Raw genomic sequence first — 16,549 nt, forward strand, 5'->3', positions numbered from 1 at the left:
CACAAACATTAAGAAGTTGATGCAATACATGAAGGTCATGGGAATGTAACATATTTAAGACCTGATGTCATAAACATGCCCCTTTATGGCTCTTCTGTATCCCTGCAGGCTTTGTGTGTCAGGACCCCCTGTCGAGACAGCCTCGCTCTGACCAAAGAACACAGGTAGTGGTGGACACCAGCACACACGCGAACACATGCACACACACACAGCCAAGCATCGCACTCATTCACCCTTCCTTGTGAAACATTCCCATTCTTGTCTTCATGTCTCTGTTAGTTACACTACATTCCTGCCACTGCCACTGAGCTCTTCTCTTACCCTAATGGAAAATTCACTGTAATGCAAAACAACTGCTAATGCAATTACAGTGTTTGAGTGACCTCAGTTTGTAAGTGCTACACTCTCAGTGGCTTATTGTTTTATCATTTCTAATCAAGTGACTAATGCTCTCTCTAGGCCTTGTTGCCTAATGATGCCACAACAGCTAATACACTTGGCTACCTCCACTCGACTACTGCACTAAGATTTGGCAAAGGACCTGCTGGAGGGATATTACTAAATCAGACAGATTTCTGCTCCACCTTATATTGTGTAAAAGGCCTGTTTAGACATAAAGTAACAATGTTTCATTGTTGTATGTTGATGTGGTTTGGATGTTGTCTGTATGTGCCTTGATACAGGCTCAATGCTGATGCAGTGTGTTCACCCATTTCCTCTTAGAAACTTTTTTCTGCACATCCAGCCACTACACACAGCAGAGTGGTAAGCTTTTTTTTTGTTGACTCAGACGTATTAATCTTCCTTTGCTTTGTCCCTTTGCAATTCCCTGATGCCTGTTTCATTACCGGTAAGAAATCGCTTGCTGCTTTTTGCTTATTTGATTATGTGGCTAAAGCAATTTTTCACAGGGACAGACAGATGGCTTATATAAATCCTTAATGCTGCATTTTTAGTCAAAGCTTCTTTAGCAAAAGCACTTAACGAGCCGCAATGCGCTACTTTGCGTAATGAGTCGAAAAACTTTCTTCCCGATGCTTCAGGCACACCTAAATCAAGCCAAACACTAGCTGTTGAAGAACTTCAGGGGCCCATAGAGAACCTGTCCTATCCCTTCACTCTGATCGGGGGCAACAGTTGAGACCTTTTCTGAGGGATTAAGCCTTGTCACTTTTTGGCTGCCTTTGTATCCCCACCATCCGTGTCAGGGTAATTAAATATAATCCCCCTGCTATTCAGATGACAAATTTTATATGTGATCATGCAGGGTTGTGCCCCTCTATCTGGCCCGAGTTCCAAAACTGCATGCCAAAGTTGTCAGTCACAGCCTAGTAGTGCATGCAGCAGGGAGACAACCAGAAATGCCACTGCTTAACAAAAGCACTCTATTTCTGCGGCGAAGACAAAAGAGGAGAACGGGGTTTTGGTTATCTGTGATGTAGCTTCCACATTTTCAACTTAACATACAAATAGATTTTTGTGGATTGTTTTTCAAAAGAAAGCGTTTGTTACCCTTACGGCCTTTTGTTCATCCTGATTATGAAGCACCTGATTTGCTTTAACAAAACTGGATTGAAAAGAGGAAACATATTACACCGTTTTTATCAAAAACTGTTTGCATCGTCTCCGCTTCTTGTAGCGACAGAGGCCGACGTCAACCAACATCTCAGAAACCGAGGATCTTAAGGACAAGCGAGGAGCTAAGCATGGCCAAGGAGACAGCACTCTGAACCTAACTGTTGAGGAGGTAAGGTCTTAATAAAGATGTTGTGTAAAGTACTTTTAGTATAGGCTGTGTAACTGTATTTTTTCTGTATAAACATTGCTTCTTTTTTTAATAGATGGTATTTTACTTTCCTTCACTAATATAGATCAGAGTGCTGCGGAGGATAAAGGAAGAGTATGAAAGACGAGGAGGTTTCATTAGGATCTTCCCCACCGCGGATACATGGGAGCTCTATGGGTAATCTGAGCCAGGAAAGAACAGACAGATCCCTTGTAGGCCGCAAGGGAAGTTTGTCTGTAATGTTACTCATTACTGATACTGTGCTCAGATAAGCAGGACATTTAGCTTAAAGCCAGACTAAGCGACTCCTGTTTGCATTTGCTAATTTAACCACCAAACTACGATATAGCTCCAGAGTCACTGGAAACTTGTTGGAGTCTATGTTCCAAAAAAAATGATCCCACAGTGACTTTATATTAAAATGCTATTAAACTCCTATTAAGAGAGGAAATCCATCATTGTGCTTAAAATTTATATTCCTATATGAGGATTAGTTGCATGATTAAACCTCCGTTAGCAGCAGGGTATTTTGTGGCATTTTTAAAAGCGTTTTATTGAGCGGTCTGGGGAGCTATTGGTGCAGTTAATACCCGTTCCTTCCACAGGATCACAGAAGTCTCATTTTTAACACATTTGCCACAAATAAAGACGCCGGAGCTCACTGGGGCCCCTGCCTTTATGATTATTGTAATTTGCTTATTATCTTCTTCTCTCAGAGGATATCTTGAGTCCAAGACATCAATGAACTTCGTGTTGGCGAACAGACTTTTCCATGGAAGGTAAGCATTTCCATTGTGGTCGGGATGGGAAATAAATCTCTCCATCAGTTTGTGGAAATGGTGGGATTGTAACGTGGCATTTGTTTGGTCTTTTGACTGGATAGGTGAGACGAACAGCTGAATAGATGACACACAGTCAGCTTTTCCAGCGCGCGCCTGTGTCTATGTGGCATTGTGGCATCGATTTGGGGGCAGGAAGGGAAAGATAGTCACAGATGAATTGTGCCGTTTTATTGAACCGCATTTTTGTTATTGTAGTACAACGTTCATTTAGGTTATTTGAATCTGCGCAGGCTTTCAAAATTTAACCACAGGTTTGACTGTATTGACTGGAGATTTGTCCCCCGACTAAGCTAAGATTTTCCATATTCACTAGGTAGTGAGTTCAGGGAGATGGTTGCTGCTGCAGTACCTAACCTAAAGTTGAAATTTACAGCTGTTTCTCTGCTTTATACTTGTTGATAATATCCATATAAATCATTATTCTTGTTGTTATTATCATTGCGTTGACACGTCTTGCTCTGCCTCGCAGGAATGTGAATGGGAATGTGCAGCTGCAGGTGGACGTGGTCCATGGCTGTCACGTTGTCCAGTATGAGAGGAAGCTGCTGTCTCTGGAGGCACGAAAGAGGAGACAGCGCCACCTGACTCATGGCTCTGCTGCAAGGAAGAAAAAATCGGGTAAACTCAATGTGTTCTTTCTTTTTTTTTTTTTCCTTCAGTTTGAAATAACCTTTTTTTTTTCCAAAACTAGGAAGAGTGTAGCTAAGTAGAACAACATCTCACGCTAATGCACTTTTGGTTCCAATAAATAACTCCCCTGTGTCACGGTAAGGTTGGCCAAATATGACTCTGTATGAGTTCATTTCATTGTAGCAACAATAAAAAGCCTATTTTGAGTGCATGTGTGTATTTTATCCCAAATGCCAGTGATGCAACTGACATTTGTCTTTTCTTGCTGTGTTGCATACCTCAGGGAAGGAATCCAAGGCCTCCCTGACTGAGAACAGCAGTCAGGAGGGAGAGGAGTGTGCTCAGGAGGAGGTGAAACAAGCTCTTGAGCCAGTCTCACACAAGGCTTTGGTAGCAGAGCAAAGAAAACAAGTGGCCACACCACTGGAGCGATGCCACAGTAAGGCTCAGTCCAGCTCAGAGGCAGCCGTGCACAATGCCAGCCCTACAGTCAACCTGCTCAACATCCTTCAACAGGGCTGGGAACTCAGGTCAGTTTGCATTCTGGGCTGCTGCTCCCATTCGTCCTCATTGAGTAAGGAGTACTGTGAAGTTGCAGGTAGAACCGAGGACGAACATTTACACGTGTTGATGTTTTAATTCCTCTCACTACCTCTGACTGGCTGGGCCTCAACAAAAGTCAGTGTTATTCTTGTACGCCATTGAGTCCAGACATAATCGTTTACTTTTTAACTTTTTCTGCTTTGATGAAAACACAGTTTTAACTTAGATTGAAGCACATGGCACTTCAGTAAACGGGGGCATGAAAAAGTGTTGAGGTTCACGATGGGTCTGCAGAAGGTCCCGCAATTTAAGTAGTTTGTGACCGTCTAGTAAATAAACGTTGGTTTATTAGCACAGGCAGTGCCATAGTCTAGTACATGAAGCTATAGCTTTCCTTTTCCTGAGCTACAAGTAAACAGTCATTGTTTGAAAATGGTATAAAAGCAGATGTAAAGGGTTCAAAATTTGCTGAGGATCAAGACACTCACTTTTCTTTAAATAAAGACACGCAGATACAATATGCTTTCACCACTGTACTTAGACTCAACAAAGGCTGCAGTCTCCTGTCATTTCAAACGTGTGCCTGAAATGATAATTTCAGGAAGAATTACGATAACAAGTCTGAGTTTGTAGAAATTCCTTAGTGCTTGCCAGGACTGTGCACGAAGCTGGGAAATTATAGTATAGCATGTCTTTGTTTGTGTTTGACAGCTACAATGTTCTGGCAGTACTCTCTCCAGGTTCACCTGGGCCACGAAGACAGTTTGTCATTTTGATACTGATACAGGACAAGATACAGACAAGATGCACTGTGTTCCAACAGCATTCTGTTATCAGCTATTGTTGCATATTTCTATTTTTCACTGCTTTATATTTGCTTTGCCTTTGATACTTTTTCCTCTCTCTTTTCTGCTTTTACCTCTCCTCTTCAGCAAAGTGCAGGCTCGTATTGCTTTCTCCTCTTACCTGCAGCGAGTCCAGCAAAGACTGTTAGCAGAAAGCAGAGACAACACCATCTCAGCTTGGCCCGACAATGGCAACGATCAAATGGTACAGCTATAGCATTTTTTTTTTAACTCCTTGTAAAAAATGAAAGCAATCGAACACTCTGTAACTTTGTTTTCTCTGTATGTATGTGTGCATGTCAGTTTCCCTTATTATTCCTCTGTTACTCATCTGCACCGTGGAAATCTGCACGTGGCATTTGTAGCCACATAGAAGGAAAACGTGGAGTCTGTAAAAGAGAGTCTGTTTGGAAAGTCTGCATTGTAATGGCATACATCATCATCATCATCAGCAACCTTAAAAAACCTGAGGAAAATCAGTGTAAAATCGTGCCTATCTCTGATCTTTAAATTCAAAAGTGTTTTAAAGTGAGTCAGACCCAGAGTTAAGACGACAGAGACGGCTCAGTGAATCAGTGATTCGGGAAACTGATGATAAAAGTTTTTTTTCTTTGTCTTTACAGGAGCTAGTGATTCGCTTTCTGAGAAAAGCAGCCAGTAACCTTCAACAAGACATAAAGGTAGTCTTGCCCAGTCGGCAGTTACCACTCCAAGACCGCAGACGCATCCTGTCCCATCAGTTAGGGGAGTTTATCCACTGTTATAACAAGGTACCCCTTCCCAGACTGTAGCGTCATTGCAGAATTACAATTCAGAGAGGTGCTTGAAACACAAAGGACATTGAGCTGTTTATTTCCAACAGTCAAAGTACATCTGCAGGTCTGTTCTTTTCTCTATGTTCCCAGGAAACTGAACATATGGTGAAAAAACAGGAGATTAGTAAAGAGGAGCGTTGTGTTAATCCTAAAGTGTTTCAAGAGTACATCAGTGCAGCCAGGTTAGTGATTTGGCTCAACTTTTTTGAGCCAAGTTTTCTGCTACACACATTTATTTCATGTCTTTTTTTTCTTCTTGAACTAACAGTGAAAACGACCTGGAGGAAGTACTGACATTCTACACGCAGAAAAATAAATCAGCCACCGTCTTCCTAGGAACAAAAGTCAGAGGCATTAAGAAAGATGTTCGTGAAGCAAATGCCTCAAGAGATTCAGGAAACTGTGATAATTCTAAATGTGAGTTTCTTGTTTCTTTTCCCATGTATGCTTTTTGTTTTTTCTACTGTACATCTGGTTCATGTTTTAATTTTTTATCATTCAAGCATAGTAAACAGGAACTGTTTAGATTTGTGAATCTAGAACAGTGAAAGGAAAAAAGATTGAGTCATCTGGGGTGAAGAAAAGGTCAGCTTCAAATGATTAGAACTTACTGCGGGAAAACAAATGTGTGTCAGAGCTGAGGAATGAGTAACTGATGATAAAGGAGCTCTGGCTTATTTCCTCCTTTGAACAGCTTTGGCCGTGGAAGCGGATTCAGAGTTGTCGCTCCTAACAGGGAAGGTCAGCTCCGACTCAGACAATAAGGCCACTGATGGTCAGCCTTCTTTTTGTTTGCTGCCTGAAGACATACGGGCTGAAGTAAGGATGGTTAAAACCCAGCCAGAAGTCCAGTCGTCTCAACACCGCTCCAGTTTTCCTGTGACCTTGGACTGCGTGCACAATCATCTGCGGCACTGCTCTCCTGCATCCCTGCCTCTTCACTGTCCACCGCCGCCTCCACCTCCTCAGCCACCATCTTATGCACAGTCCTTGGCAAAGTCTCACCTCTGCCATTCTGAGAGTCTTTCTGACCCTCCCGCATACACCTCTGCCCATGTGGTCACACAACCTCCAAGGGTCCTGTGGACGGCTGCGCCCACGGGCTCAAACGCGGCGACTACAGGGCCATCGACACAGGTGCTCAGAAGAATTCAGTCCTTTACCTCATCCATGGCTGGCTCTGCAGCGGCCTCGTCCGTTCCAAGTGCCACACACATCTATAGCCAGAAGCTCTCTAGACCCACATCTGCAGGCCAAGGTAATCTTTCCTGCACGGCGTGCTGGTGTTTCAAATCAAATTCACAAAGATGTTCTCACCTTTTCCTTTTTGTTTTTCTTTCTCAGTGATCAGGAGGAGCACTTCCAGTAAGCTCAAGTCAAACTCAGTGGGAGCTTTCAGGGAGTTGAGCACTCTGACCGCCCAGGCCCAGTCCAACCAGCAGGCCTTCATCTCAGCCCTGCAGAAACTGGCAGACAAGCAGGTTGCTCGCCACTATGCCAGCTCCAGTCACATCAACCTGCTGACACAACATGTAAGTTTATTATGCTCTCAGCTTCTGCAGCCCTGTGACTCAACAGCTACAACTACTTTGAGTAAGAAACTATGTTGAGTTATTAAGCAACTGTAAACTGATCTGTGTAATGGTTCATGTAAGGAAGAAGAATCTGGCCTCTCTGCAGTAGTCCTCTCACTGTGAGGTCTTTGATATTTCTCTTTGTTGATGTGTAAACCTGGCTCAGGCCCCACGCTGATCGGCGGCATCTAACTGCTTATTCATTCAGCAGACCTGTTGGAGCCCGAGGGTCTGCACCTTCCTTCTTCAGCCTTCAGCTCGCCTGCAGTCTGCGGGCTGGGGTTGGTATGGGGGTGGGTCTAGGAACTGGAGTTTGAAGCTGGCCGGCCCAAACAGTGGTGAGCAGCGTCAGCCCCTCAGCTCTGTGTGAGGTCTCATTATCAGAAGCACCATGGGGGAGTGATTTCTGTTGATACTTAACAAGCAGCCACCTTTTTTCTTCTTCTTCTCTTTTGTGGTAATTGATGCTTATAAATCAAGGAATGTGGCAAATTGGCACCAAGCAGGGGAGTGGCAACTTGGTTGTCTCTATCACCACCTTGTCGCATATTTCCCAAAGGTTTGCCCTTCAGCTTTGGGAGCCCATCAACCTTTCATTCTTCCTCCTGTTCCTTCACCTCCTCTTCTGCATCGCTGGATTATTTCTTTATTTATTTTCTGTCAGAGATTTTTGCGATGGCACCAGACCACACAGGCGGCAGTTTTATGGCTTCCTTATGACTGTATATTATTCTGTCTATCTGAAAGGTGTTTGCTGTATTTCCTGTCGGTAGTTAATCCTCAACATGGCAGCAGCTTATTTTTCAGAGTAAAGTAGTTCAGTGTTTTGCACTTAAAGGCTTAGAGTACATTTACTTTTTGCTTTTTTTTCCAGGACTGAGATTTGAAGTCATTAAATCACTTGCTGGACTAAATGGAGAACTTTGTAAACATGAACAACACCCTGTTGCACAGTTGACTCCGTAATTACTCACTCTCATGCTAGGGCACATATACAAAACAGAAACTGAAATTGAGTAAAGCCAGACATGCTGAACATCAATGAAGTGAATATACTCCTGGGCTGTGATATATTGATGGGCATATATGTGCATACACAGCTTGTGCCTTGAGTGAAAAGATTTCTTTTGACAGATCTATACTCCCATTTTGGTCTCTTGACATGTTATATTACATGTTCTCCAAAGGTTGTTTTAATTTCTGCAGATTATATTAAACACTTTATAAAAAAATATGACCAGTCTACCTTAATAAACCCCAATAAACCAGAGCTGTAGCTATGTAACAAAACGCCAACACACTCTTTATTAATGCCATGCAAGGCCCAGCAGCTTCAGTTTTTTTCCCATTGCTCCTTTAGTGCACAGAAGGAAATAAAGTAAATAAAGCACCGCAGCGTTATGTTTAATTCTCCCACCAGATTTCATCGAGCATCATTCCCAGGCTAGCACAGAGCAGTACTGGGGCGCTTTTGCCACACAAGTGCTGATGTGGTTGCAAACTCTGTTGGCCTGGAAAGTCATGATAGCTGATTCTGTTGAGGATGCAGGAGGGGGAGGGGACCGCTTAGATTTAGTGCTGAGCGGAGACTGGCTGCGCCATGTGATGTGTGTACATTTCACACAGCCCCCAGATACGAAAGATGGAGGTGATTGGCGTATGAAGAAACACAATGTTCCACCTAATCTTATTCATCACTTCTCTGTATTTAGACATGGGATCACTATTAGCGAGATGTTTGTTTGTACTTATACAGAAAGTGCGGTTACAAGTACATTATGCTTGTAAAATGCAATCAAGATGAATCCTCCCTTCAAGTTTTTAAGCCTTCCTCTCTGTCCACAGTTGACCAACCTGAACCTGGCGAACAAGATGCTGAGCAGAGAGAGCTTCACACTGAACCCTAAAGCTGCTACAATCCAAGGACCAGTGAGAGCTGTTCACCATGAAACAGATCTACCGAACAGCACTGGGTGAGTCCAAGGAAGTATAACTTACAATAATCTCCCCTTGGAATAATGGTTTGGATCCAACATGAGTTCTCAACAAAGAACTCTTAAAATCCAGATATCCGAGATGCTTTCTACCGCATTGTAAAGTCTGTATATGCACAGAATGTAAGCATAAATAAAGTCCCAGTACAGCAAAGGCCTCAAGCTAATTTAAGACGACCAGTAGATTGACAGCTGTAAGGTTTCAACTTTGGGCATAAAACACTTGAGACAGCGTCAAACATGTAAGTAAAGTAACATTAACCAAAACCCTGACAGTGAAGCAGAAGAGGAGGTGAAGGAACAGGAGGAAGAACGAAAGGCTGATGGGCTCCCAAAGCTGAAGGCCAAACCTTTGGTGCACAGCGACTGGAATTTCATTTTAATACGACTCTGTTCTTTAAAAGAAAAATTGGTTTAGCCACATCTGAAAATTGCATTTGTTGGATATAGATGCACTGGAAAGCACACTTTATTTACATTTACTCTTCAGAATTGGTTCACAGATGCCTCTCTGTTAGCTCGCTTTTGCATTTAGCACATATGGTGTCTCTGCTACTTTGCAAAAGCTTCAGTGCTGCTTCTGGTCAAGTTTCACCATTGTGCTCATGTGTACTATTTATTTGCTCTCCCCTGAGGCAGCAGACACAGATTAGTGCATTACAGTCTCAATGGGGTTCACTGCCAAGGTAAACAGCGTGTCCTTCCTTTGACAGACTTAAGTTTGAGATGTGCACAGATGTTGGAGTCAGGACACACAGAATCTAAGAATGCCTGAAGCATTCAAATTAATGTTTAACTTTCATGAATATTCTTTGCTATTCTCAAGATTAATGTTTGTAAAAGCTTCAGAAAAGCTGTTCAGTGTGACTCCCTTTGGCTAAACTACTGTCTTGGGGATTGTCTGCATAATCACTTTTATGCTATAATTACTATAAGTACTGTGCTTTAGTGTAGTATATACAGTAAGTATAAAGCCTGTTTGGTGAGGCTCATTGGTGAGGCTCATTACATTCTAAAGACTTTTTAAAGGCTTCTGACAATTTATTAGATTAAAGAAGTTTGTCTCTGGAAAGGGAATGAGAATTTCCAACACCCCTTTGGACAGGCTAGTTTATCTGCAGGCAGGGAATTGGGTCTTTTGTTCCCCTTTTTAACTGTGCTCCGTGGACATAAGTAGTCGTAGAATTGGTTGCTGAGTGTCGGCGTTATGTGAAGCACGCTGGCAGCTGAAAGCGTTCTGTTGGAGCGGTGCTGGAGGCAGTGGTACAATGTCAACACCCACAAAGTCTGTCTACTCAAGGCTCTCGCCTCAGTACCCACTGAAATTCCTCCTTCTCACTGCGCTGAGAATAGGAGGAAGGAAAGAGAAGGAAAATGATCGCATCATCATGGCTTATGGCACCAGACCAGGATTATAAACCTATAGGCAAAGAGGGGAAACCTTAAGTGTGTCATCTTCTTCTTTTATTTGCTTATGTGTGAGTGGCAGTGTCTCAGACTGCTTGGCCCTGATTTTGGACTCTGTTTTTCCAGTCCTGCCCTTCCTTATGTATGGAGCTGTCAGGGAATTCCTGGAATGTCTGGCCTTTTCCCTTTTAAAAATGTTTTTATTCCCACAAACTAAAGAGAGACTATTAATAGCTTATATCATTTGTACAGATAGATTCATAACAGAAATCACGCTTTGAGCGATGCAGTCCTCTGACGGATCAGAGTTACAGTGTGATTTCAGACATTTGCTTTTCCATATCATGTTTAAACACTTCATTCATCAGAAAATAAACTGGCCCACGATGCTCTTGCAAAAGAGATTCTAAGATTTAAAAATGTTTGTTCAGGTTTGCCTTTCAGCTTTTCACATTTCAGAATTACACTTTCACAAATCTAAAGAGAGAATATAAATTAGCGTTTTCTTGCAATACAAAAAGCTCTTGAGGGCCCCGGAACACCGAGCCCTTGGTTAGGAATTATCTACATGAAATGTCTTTAATAAGATATTAGGATAAAATGTCTTGATTTCATCCCGACTCTGTTTCTTAAAACACAGAATTTCCTGAGCCCCCTCCCCCCTACGTTTGGGCTCATGGCTTGTGCCAAACATACTGAAACTGTTAAGCGCACTGGCTCTTAAAGCAACCACAGGGGTGAAGTATGATGGGTTTCAAAGTGTAGCATGGCTCTTTGAAGTGCTGCTGCCAGGATCTGCCAGGTATGCTGCATCAGCACTCTTAGAGCTCCTGCCTAAATTCAGTGTGCTGACAGTCAGGGGGCTTTGAACCCATACGGCCCATCTTCATATACTTATGGGGTAAGTTGGTGATCTCTTCCGGTGTTGGACCTCCTGGTACATTTATGATCATTTCCATTCAGTGTACCTTTAAATTGAGGTATTGGATTACTTTGAAATACTTGACACCTTTTACTTTGTTTAAAAGTATTTTCTGTTACTTACGTTTGCTAATACCGCTTGTGGTCTGAGTTTGCACTGGACCTCCATGTGGTCATGTATTATTATTAAGTCAGCAGCTGGTCATGGTTGGTTCTCACCATTTGTGTTTGTTATGTGAATAGTTATTGCGTCTTATTACCAGAGCCGCAAACGTTCCTCTCTGTTTTCTTCCCCTCAACGTTCATACCAGCTTTGTGTTTTGAGAAATGCCACAACCCTGCTTACACAAGGTATTTTTAGTCCTGTTCAATACTTTGTTAGATTGGTGTTTTACTTGGTTGAATTTTCTAGAGGCGAATGATTCCAAAGGGTTTTAAGGCGGTCCATTTTCTAAACCAACAGCTTGAGTAATCAGAAAAACGCTGGTGAAAATGTAAAAATTCTTTGATGGGGGACAGATTCCCACAAAATTGGTCTGATGTCTCTCTTCCTTTGAATTTAAAAGGAGAGATGTTTTTATTCACGTTGATTGAAACCAGATGTGGCAATGGGAAGGCAAACCCTTAAGGTAAGAACAAGTGAAATTCCAGGGAACAGATTTAGTCATTCAGCAGAAACATACACCTTTAAAGCAGTTTTCATTCCCACAGTGTGCAATATGGTTATATGTATATAATCTGCTTTATGGAACTGACAAATGTGTGACCGTGAATTAGGGTTGGGTTGCACCAGCTATTTTTAAATCCATTGCAGGTTTGTGTGTAAAGCCCTTACTATTCGTCTTAGGATCACTAACAAGTATGAAGTTACTGCTCAAAATTGAACCTTTAAAGCTGGTAAATACTTCATATTCTTAGAACTACTGTCAACAATGTAAACAGGACATGCAATACAGAGCACTGAGTTTTAATATAATTTCTAAATAACATATATGTGTTTGAGTGTTTGTGTGTGTCCGTCCCTTGTCACAAGGACTTGCTGTAGCAGGTGGTTCCACATGTTTGATTTGGCCCTTCCTGACATAACTCCCGAGGGGATTTGTGTCTCAGGCTGGAATTCAACCAGTGACATTTTGCTTGCCAAGGGAATCTGTAAACTACGCTACTGAGTCACTAAAAACAAATAAACTAGTAGTAATTTCTAGATGTATGTGTTAGTTTGTTTTACATTAGACATGCAGGGAAAAATCTTTGTTGCGTGTGCAGGAAATGTTAATATCCATCGATGCATTGTAAAAAGCATGTCATTTTATTATTGATTACAGCAGAAATTCCTTTGTCGTTAGAAAACAACTCTCTGAACTCGACTTTACAAAGAGAATCAATTGGCTGCTTCTCTTTGTTATCAATCATAGTAATCTGAAGGTCTTAAGTTTTTGGATTACTGTTAAGACAAAATCATATGTTTTTTTATTTATAAAATAAAAATAATAATTGTATTCATTACAAAATATGCAGGGAAATTCATCATGATAGTATTTTTGGTTATTATGAAACAGGAGCATACTATTTCCATCAGGTAATATGTTGTGGTATCTTGGCCATCATATGTATGCTGCCATCAACCACTTTAGTTACAGTTTTCCTTTTGTCTTCAGATTTCTTCATGGCACAGATTTTACAAGCTGCTGGAAACATTCCTCAGAGATTTGGGTGTATGATAGCAGTTGGCTGCACATCCATGATGTGAATCTTCCATTTCACCATATCCCAAAGATGCTCTATTGGACTGAGATCTGGTGACTGTGGAGCACTTTTAAGACCAGTGAACACTGTCAAGTTCAGGAACTCATTTTGAGATTATTTGAGTTTTGTGACATGCCGTGTTATTCTGGTGGAAAGGACCATTAGAGGATGGGTCCAATGTGGTCATAAAGGGATGGAAACGGTCAGCAACAACACCCAGGTGGGCTGTGGAGTTTTAGAAAATGCTCAATTGCTCCAAAGGGGTTCAGAACCTATCCTCCACCGTATTACACCATCACCACCAGCAGCTTAAACCACTGATACAAGACGAGATGGATTTCATATTTTTTTTACATCATTTTCTGTTAAATTGTTTTCAGTAATTCAGGTGACCCTTAACCTCCCTTAGTTACACTACAATAGGCATAAGCTGCTGGGGGCTGGAGTATCATGGGGCTTGACCTTATAATATAAAGCACTTTGAGGTAACCGTTGTTATGATTTGGCGCTATATACATAAAATTGATTGAATTTGACTCAGCCTTTAGTGTAAATGGTTATAATCCCTGTTTTGTTTTTTCATTTGTTTGTTTTTTTAATCCATTGATTTTACTTCTCCAGAACTGTTTTATAGCTTTCCTTTTTTGGATTTTCAAGTGAAGTTGTGTGAGTTTAAAACAGAAGTGTTTAAAAAGTAACTTATCATCCTACTTGGAAGAAAGCACTTGTAGTTTTCAGTACCCCACATTGCTCACCACTGCCCTAACGTAAGCCTCATCATCCCCGGCACTGCTGAACTCAACAAATTGTATTTTAAGAACAGACCTACTTGGTGTCATGTTTTTGCAATAAAACACGATAAACAAACACTGATTAATGGTTGGAAATACCCCTACACTCTTGAGGCTGCTAATGTTTACACTGACCAGGCAGGGCTTTGAGATAATCTGGCATGATGTCATCTCAGACGGTACATTTTCCCACATTCACACTGAGTTAGATTGATGCCGCACATGTGCTCAACTCGCACGGCTGTGTTGTTCTACAGTAAGTTATATCAGCATATTAAAGGATGGCGAGCACAGCGGGGAGTAAGCTGACACCCACGAGCAGAGGTCCGGCAGTGAGGGAAGTCCCAGATAGCTGAAGCTCCGCACATGTGCTGTGATGAGAAACTCAGATGTAAAACTATTCCGCTCACTCATTTAAGAAAAAATAAAAATCAGATTTTATTGGTTGCTGTTTTGGACAAAAGTGCTTCCTCCTGTTTTTAAAATTCATGGTCATCTGTAGTCGTTTTTTGCGTGGTGTTGTGTTGACAAGTTTCCCCCCCGTCACCCCCCTCCCTTGTGAGGTTTTATAGCGACATTGTACTGAAGGAAAGCCTGTGCTTTTGACCTGAGACAGTCCATTTTAGACCATATGGTAATAAAATGGTAGCACTGAAGGTCCCCGCGGTCCAGTCTGCAAACTGCAGCCAAGTCAAAGGAAATCGCTGCTGTAAACAAAGAACAAGTTCTTGTTTTGTCTCCTGGTGATGTAGAATCTCTGGCCTTGCAAAGTTCACAGACGAGCCTTTGTTTCCAGGAGCAAAAAAAAAAAAATGTATTGGCCTTTGGTCACAGCAGTTGTTTTTGCAATATATGTGCTATTATGTGAACTGAGAAATGCATGGGCGGATAACATGTTCACATGAGTTTAAGATCCCTTGTGTCTTGGCCACACAGGGAAGGAATTTTTTTTTTTTACATTTTAGCAACACAAGATTATTATCCCACACTATGCATTGTTGTTCAAGATTAATTGAATTCTAATTTTAGCACTTATCATAGTTTGGTCCTAAAAATATTGTAGCTATTGTGAATCTAAGTGTGCAGTGTTTTCTTTAACTGTAGACCAATAGACAAATGTTATTGCATGTGGGAGGAATTTCCAAGAGCTTTTTTGTCATTAAGACCTCCAGGGATCCCATTTCTTTAGCTGTACGCGTATCTCTTTCTCTTTTTTCCCCTTTTATATTTTTCCTCGCAGCTCCCAATAGTGCTCTTTTATGGCATTATTTTTGGCTGAGGTGGTGTATATATACAACAGCACACCAGACTCCACAGACTCGATTTAAGCATGTCTGAAGGCTGAGGCTGGTCACTTCATTGCTTTAACAGTGGTCAAAAATGGTTGAAAAAAAAAAAACTGAAACAGGCTTAGGCCTAATGACAGATAATCCAGTTACAAACTTGTGGAGCTCGTCAAAAGGTTTGCTTTCCAGGTTGTGGTTTTGTGATGTGGATGGAACATGAAGCGAGGAGGAAAAGTTTTTAGTTCAGCCTGTGTTTGCCACAGGCTTGCCCTCTGCTTTCACTCTGATTTGCACACTTTGATTTGAGGCTCTGTGGGCACAGCGGCCACTGGTTAGGATGTTGTGAGATGTCTTGTTGTTTCACTTTTTACTGGTGGTCTTGCATCTCAACATGGAGTTTATAGCTATTGTCACATCTGCCTGGAATGCATGGTAAAATAACTGACGAGGTAGCAGTGAGTAAATATATTAAGCTATTTGTGGACTCATCCTTTGTTGTTGTGTAACAAAGCATGAGTTATAGTAGAGTAGTAACATCTGTGTTTCAAGCAAGCATTTCCTTATTTTCTGTCATATATATTAAACAACAGTGGATGGCTTGAATCACACCAAGGCTTGAATGTGTGTTCTTCAAATGGCATGCAATTGCTAGGGTGAAATTGGTTGCAAAGTTATATACAGTGCTGCACTAATAAAATACCTTGTAATTGGTTTGGTTGCTAGCTGGTAGCCATGGTGGCCCCTCAAACTGCTTGCCAAGCAGCTGTAAAAATGTAAACATTGTGACATAAAACAGAAACACCGATCGACTGCCTTCAAATGAATAATTGGTTGGGAAGGCATTACTTTTATTTTGAAGGTGAGTTTTCTCTGTTTGTTGTTTGCATTGCACCTTTTCACATTTCAGTTTTGACGGTTAATGGTTAGTAAAGAGAGTAAATGGTGAGTGTTTGCAGACAAGTTGTCATCTTCCTTGCAAACTACAGGCAACCTCAGAAACCTTCTAGATCTTCTAGACTGCATCTGATCTCACCTGGTGACCAGATAGGGAATAATATTTTACTCTAGCAATCAGCGGTTACTAGGGGGTCACCAACAGGTCTCTAGGCCTGTGAAACTGAGGCCTGGACATGGTCAAAGTTTCAAATAATGATGTCAGTGTATGCATAGGTAACCCCTGTGAGTCAAAATGTCAGGATTCAGGCTACTCTAAATCCTTGGTATCAAAGAGTGTTTCCTGTCTTGGATCTGCACGCTGTCAAAGAGACTGGATGTCATAGACAGAAAGCTCTAGCCGTGAGCACGACAGCCCCACCCATCTGCTGTTTACAAGGGGTAGCCAACCAGTCGAAAGTTGATCTAAAGAGAG

At 41.7% G+C, this 16,549-nt stretch overlaps 1 protein-coding gene across 4 annotated transcripts in view; it reads left to right on the forward strand.

The window, feature by feature from the left end:
* Nucleotides 1–16,549, forward strand: part of ttll5 (tubulin tyrosine ligase-like family, member 5) — a 56,618-nt gene that overhangs the window by 22,361 nt on the left and 17,708 nt on the right. For 3 of the 4 annotated variants that reach the window (XM_013913276.1, XM_005742704.1, XM_013913277.1), the window contains exons 15-28: nt 109–164; nt 724–765; nt 1,640–1,747; nt 1,872–1,963; nt 2,503–2,565; nt 3,098–3,246; nt 3,542–3,788; nt 4,734–4,851; nt 5,270–5,416; nt 5,552–5,643; nt 5,730–5,878; nt 6,156–6,719; nt 6,806–6,993; nt 8,881–9,008. In XM_013913276.1, the coding sequence (XP_013768730.1) occupies nt 109–164; nt 724–765; nt 1,640–1,747; nt 1,872–1,963; nt 2,503–2,565; nt 3,098–3,246; nt 3,542–3,788; nt 4,734–4,851; nt 5,270–5,416; nt 5,552–5,643; nt 5,730–5,878; nt 6,156–6,719; nt 6,806–6,993; nt 8,881–9,008 (2,143 nt within the window). The remainder of the gene's footprint in view (nt 1–108; nt 165–723; nt 766–1,639; nt 1,748–1,871; nt 1,964–2,502; nt 2,566–3,097; nt 3,247–3,541; nt 3,789–4,733; nt 4,852–5,269; nt 5,417–5,551; nt 5,644–5,729; nt 5,879–6,155; nt 6,720–6,805; nt 6,994–8,880; nt 9,009–16,549) is intronic. The other variant, XM_013913278.1, reaches the window with a different exon arrangement.

The sequence above is a fragment of the Pundamilia nyererei genome, unplaced genomic scaffold (genome assembly GCF_000239375.1).
Source record: "Pundamilia nyererei isolate P.nyererei 1_Seehausen unplaced genomic scaffold, PunNye1.0 scaffold00123, whole genome shotgun sequence".
NCBI lineage: Eukaryota > Metazoa > Chordata > Actinopteri > Cichliformes > Cichlidae > Pundamilia > Pundamilia nyererei.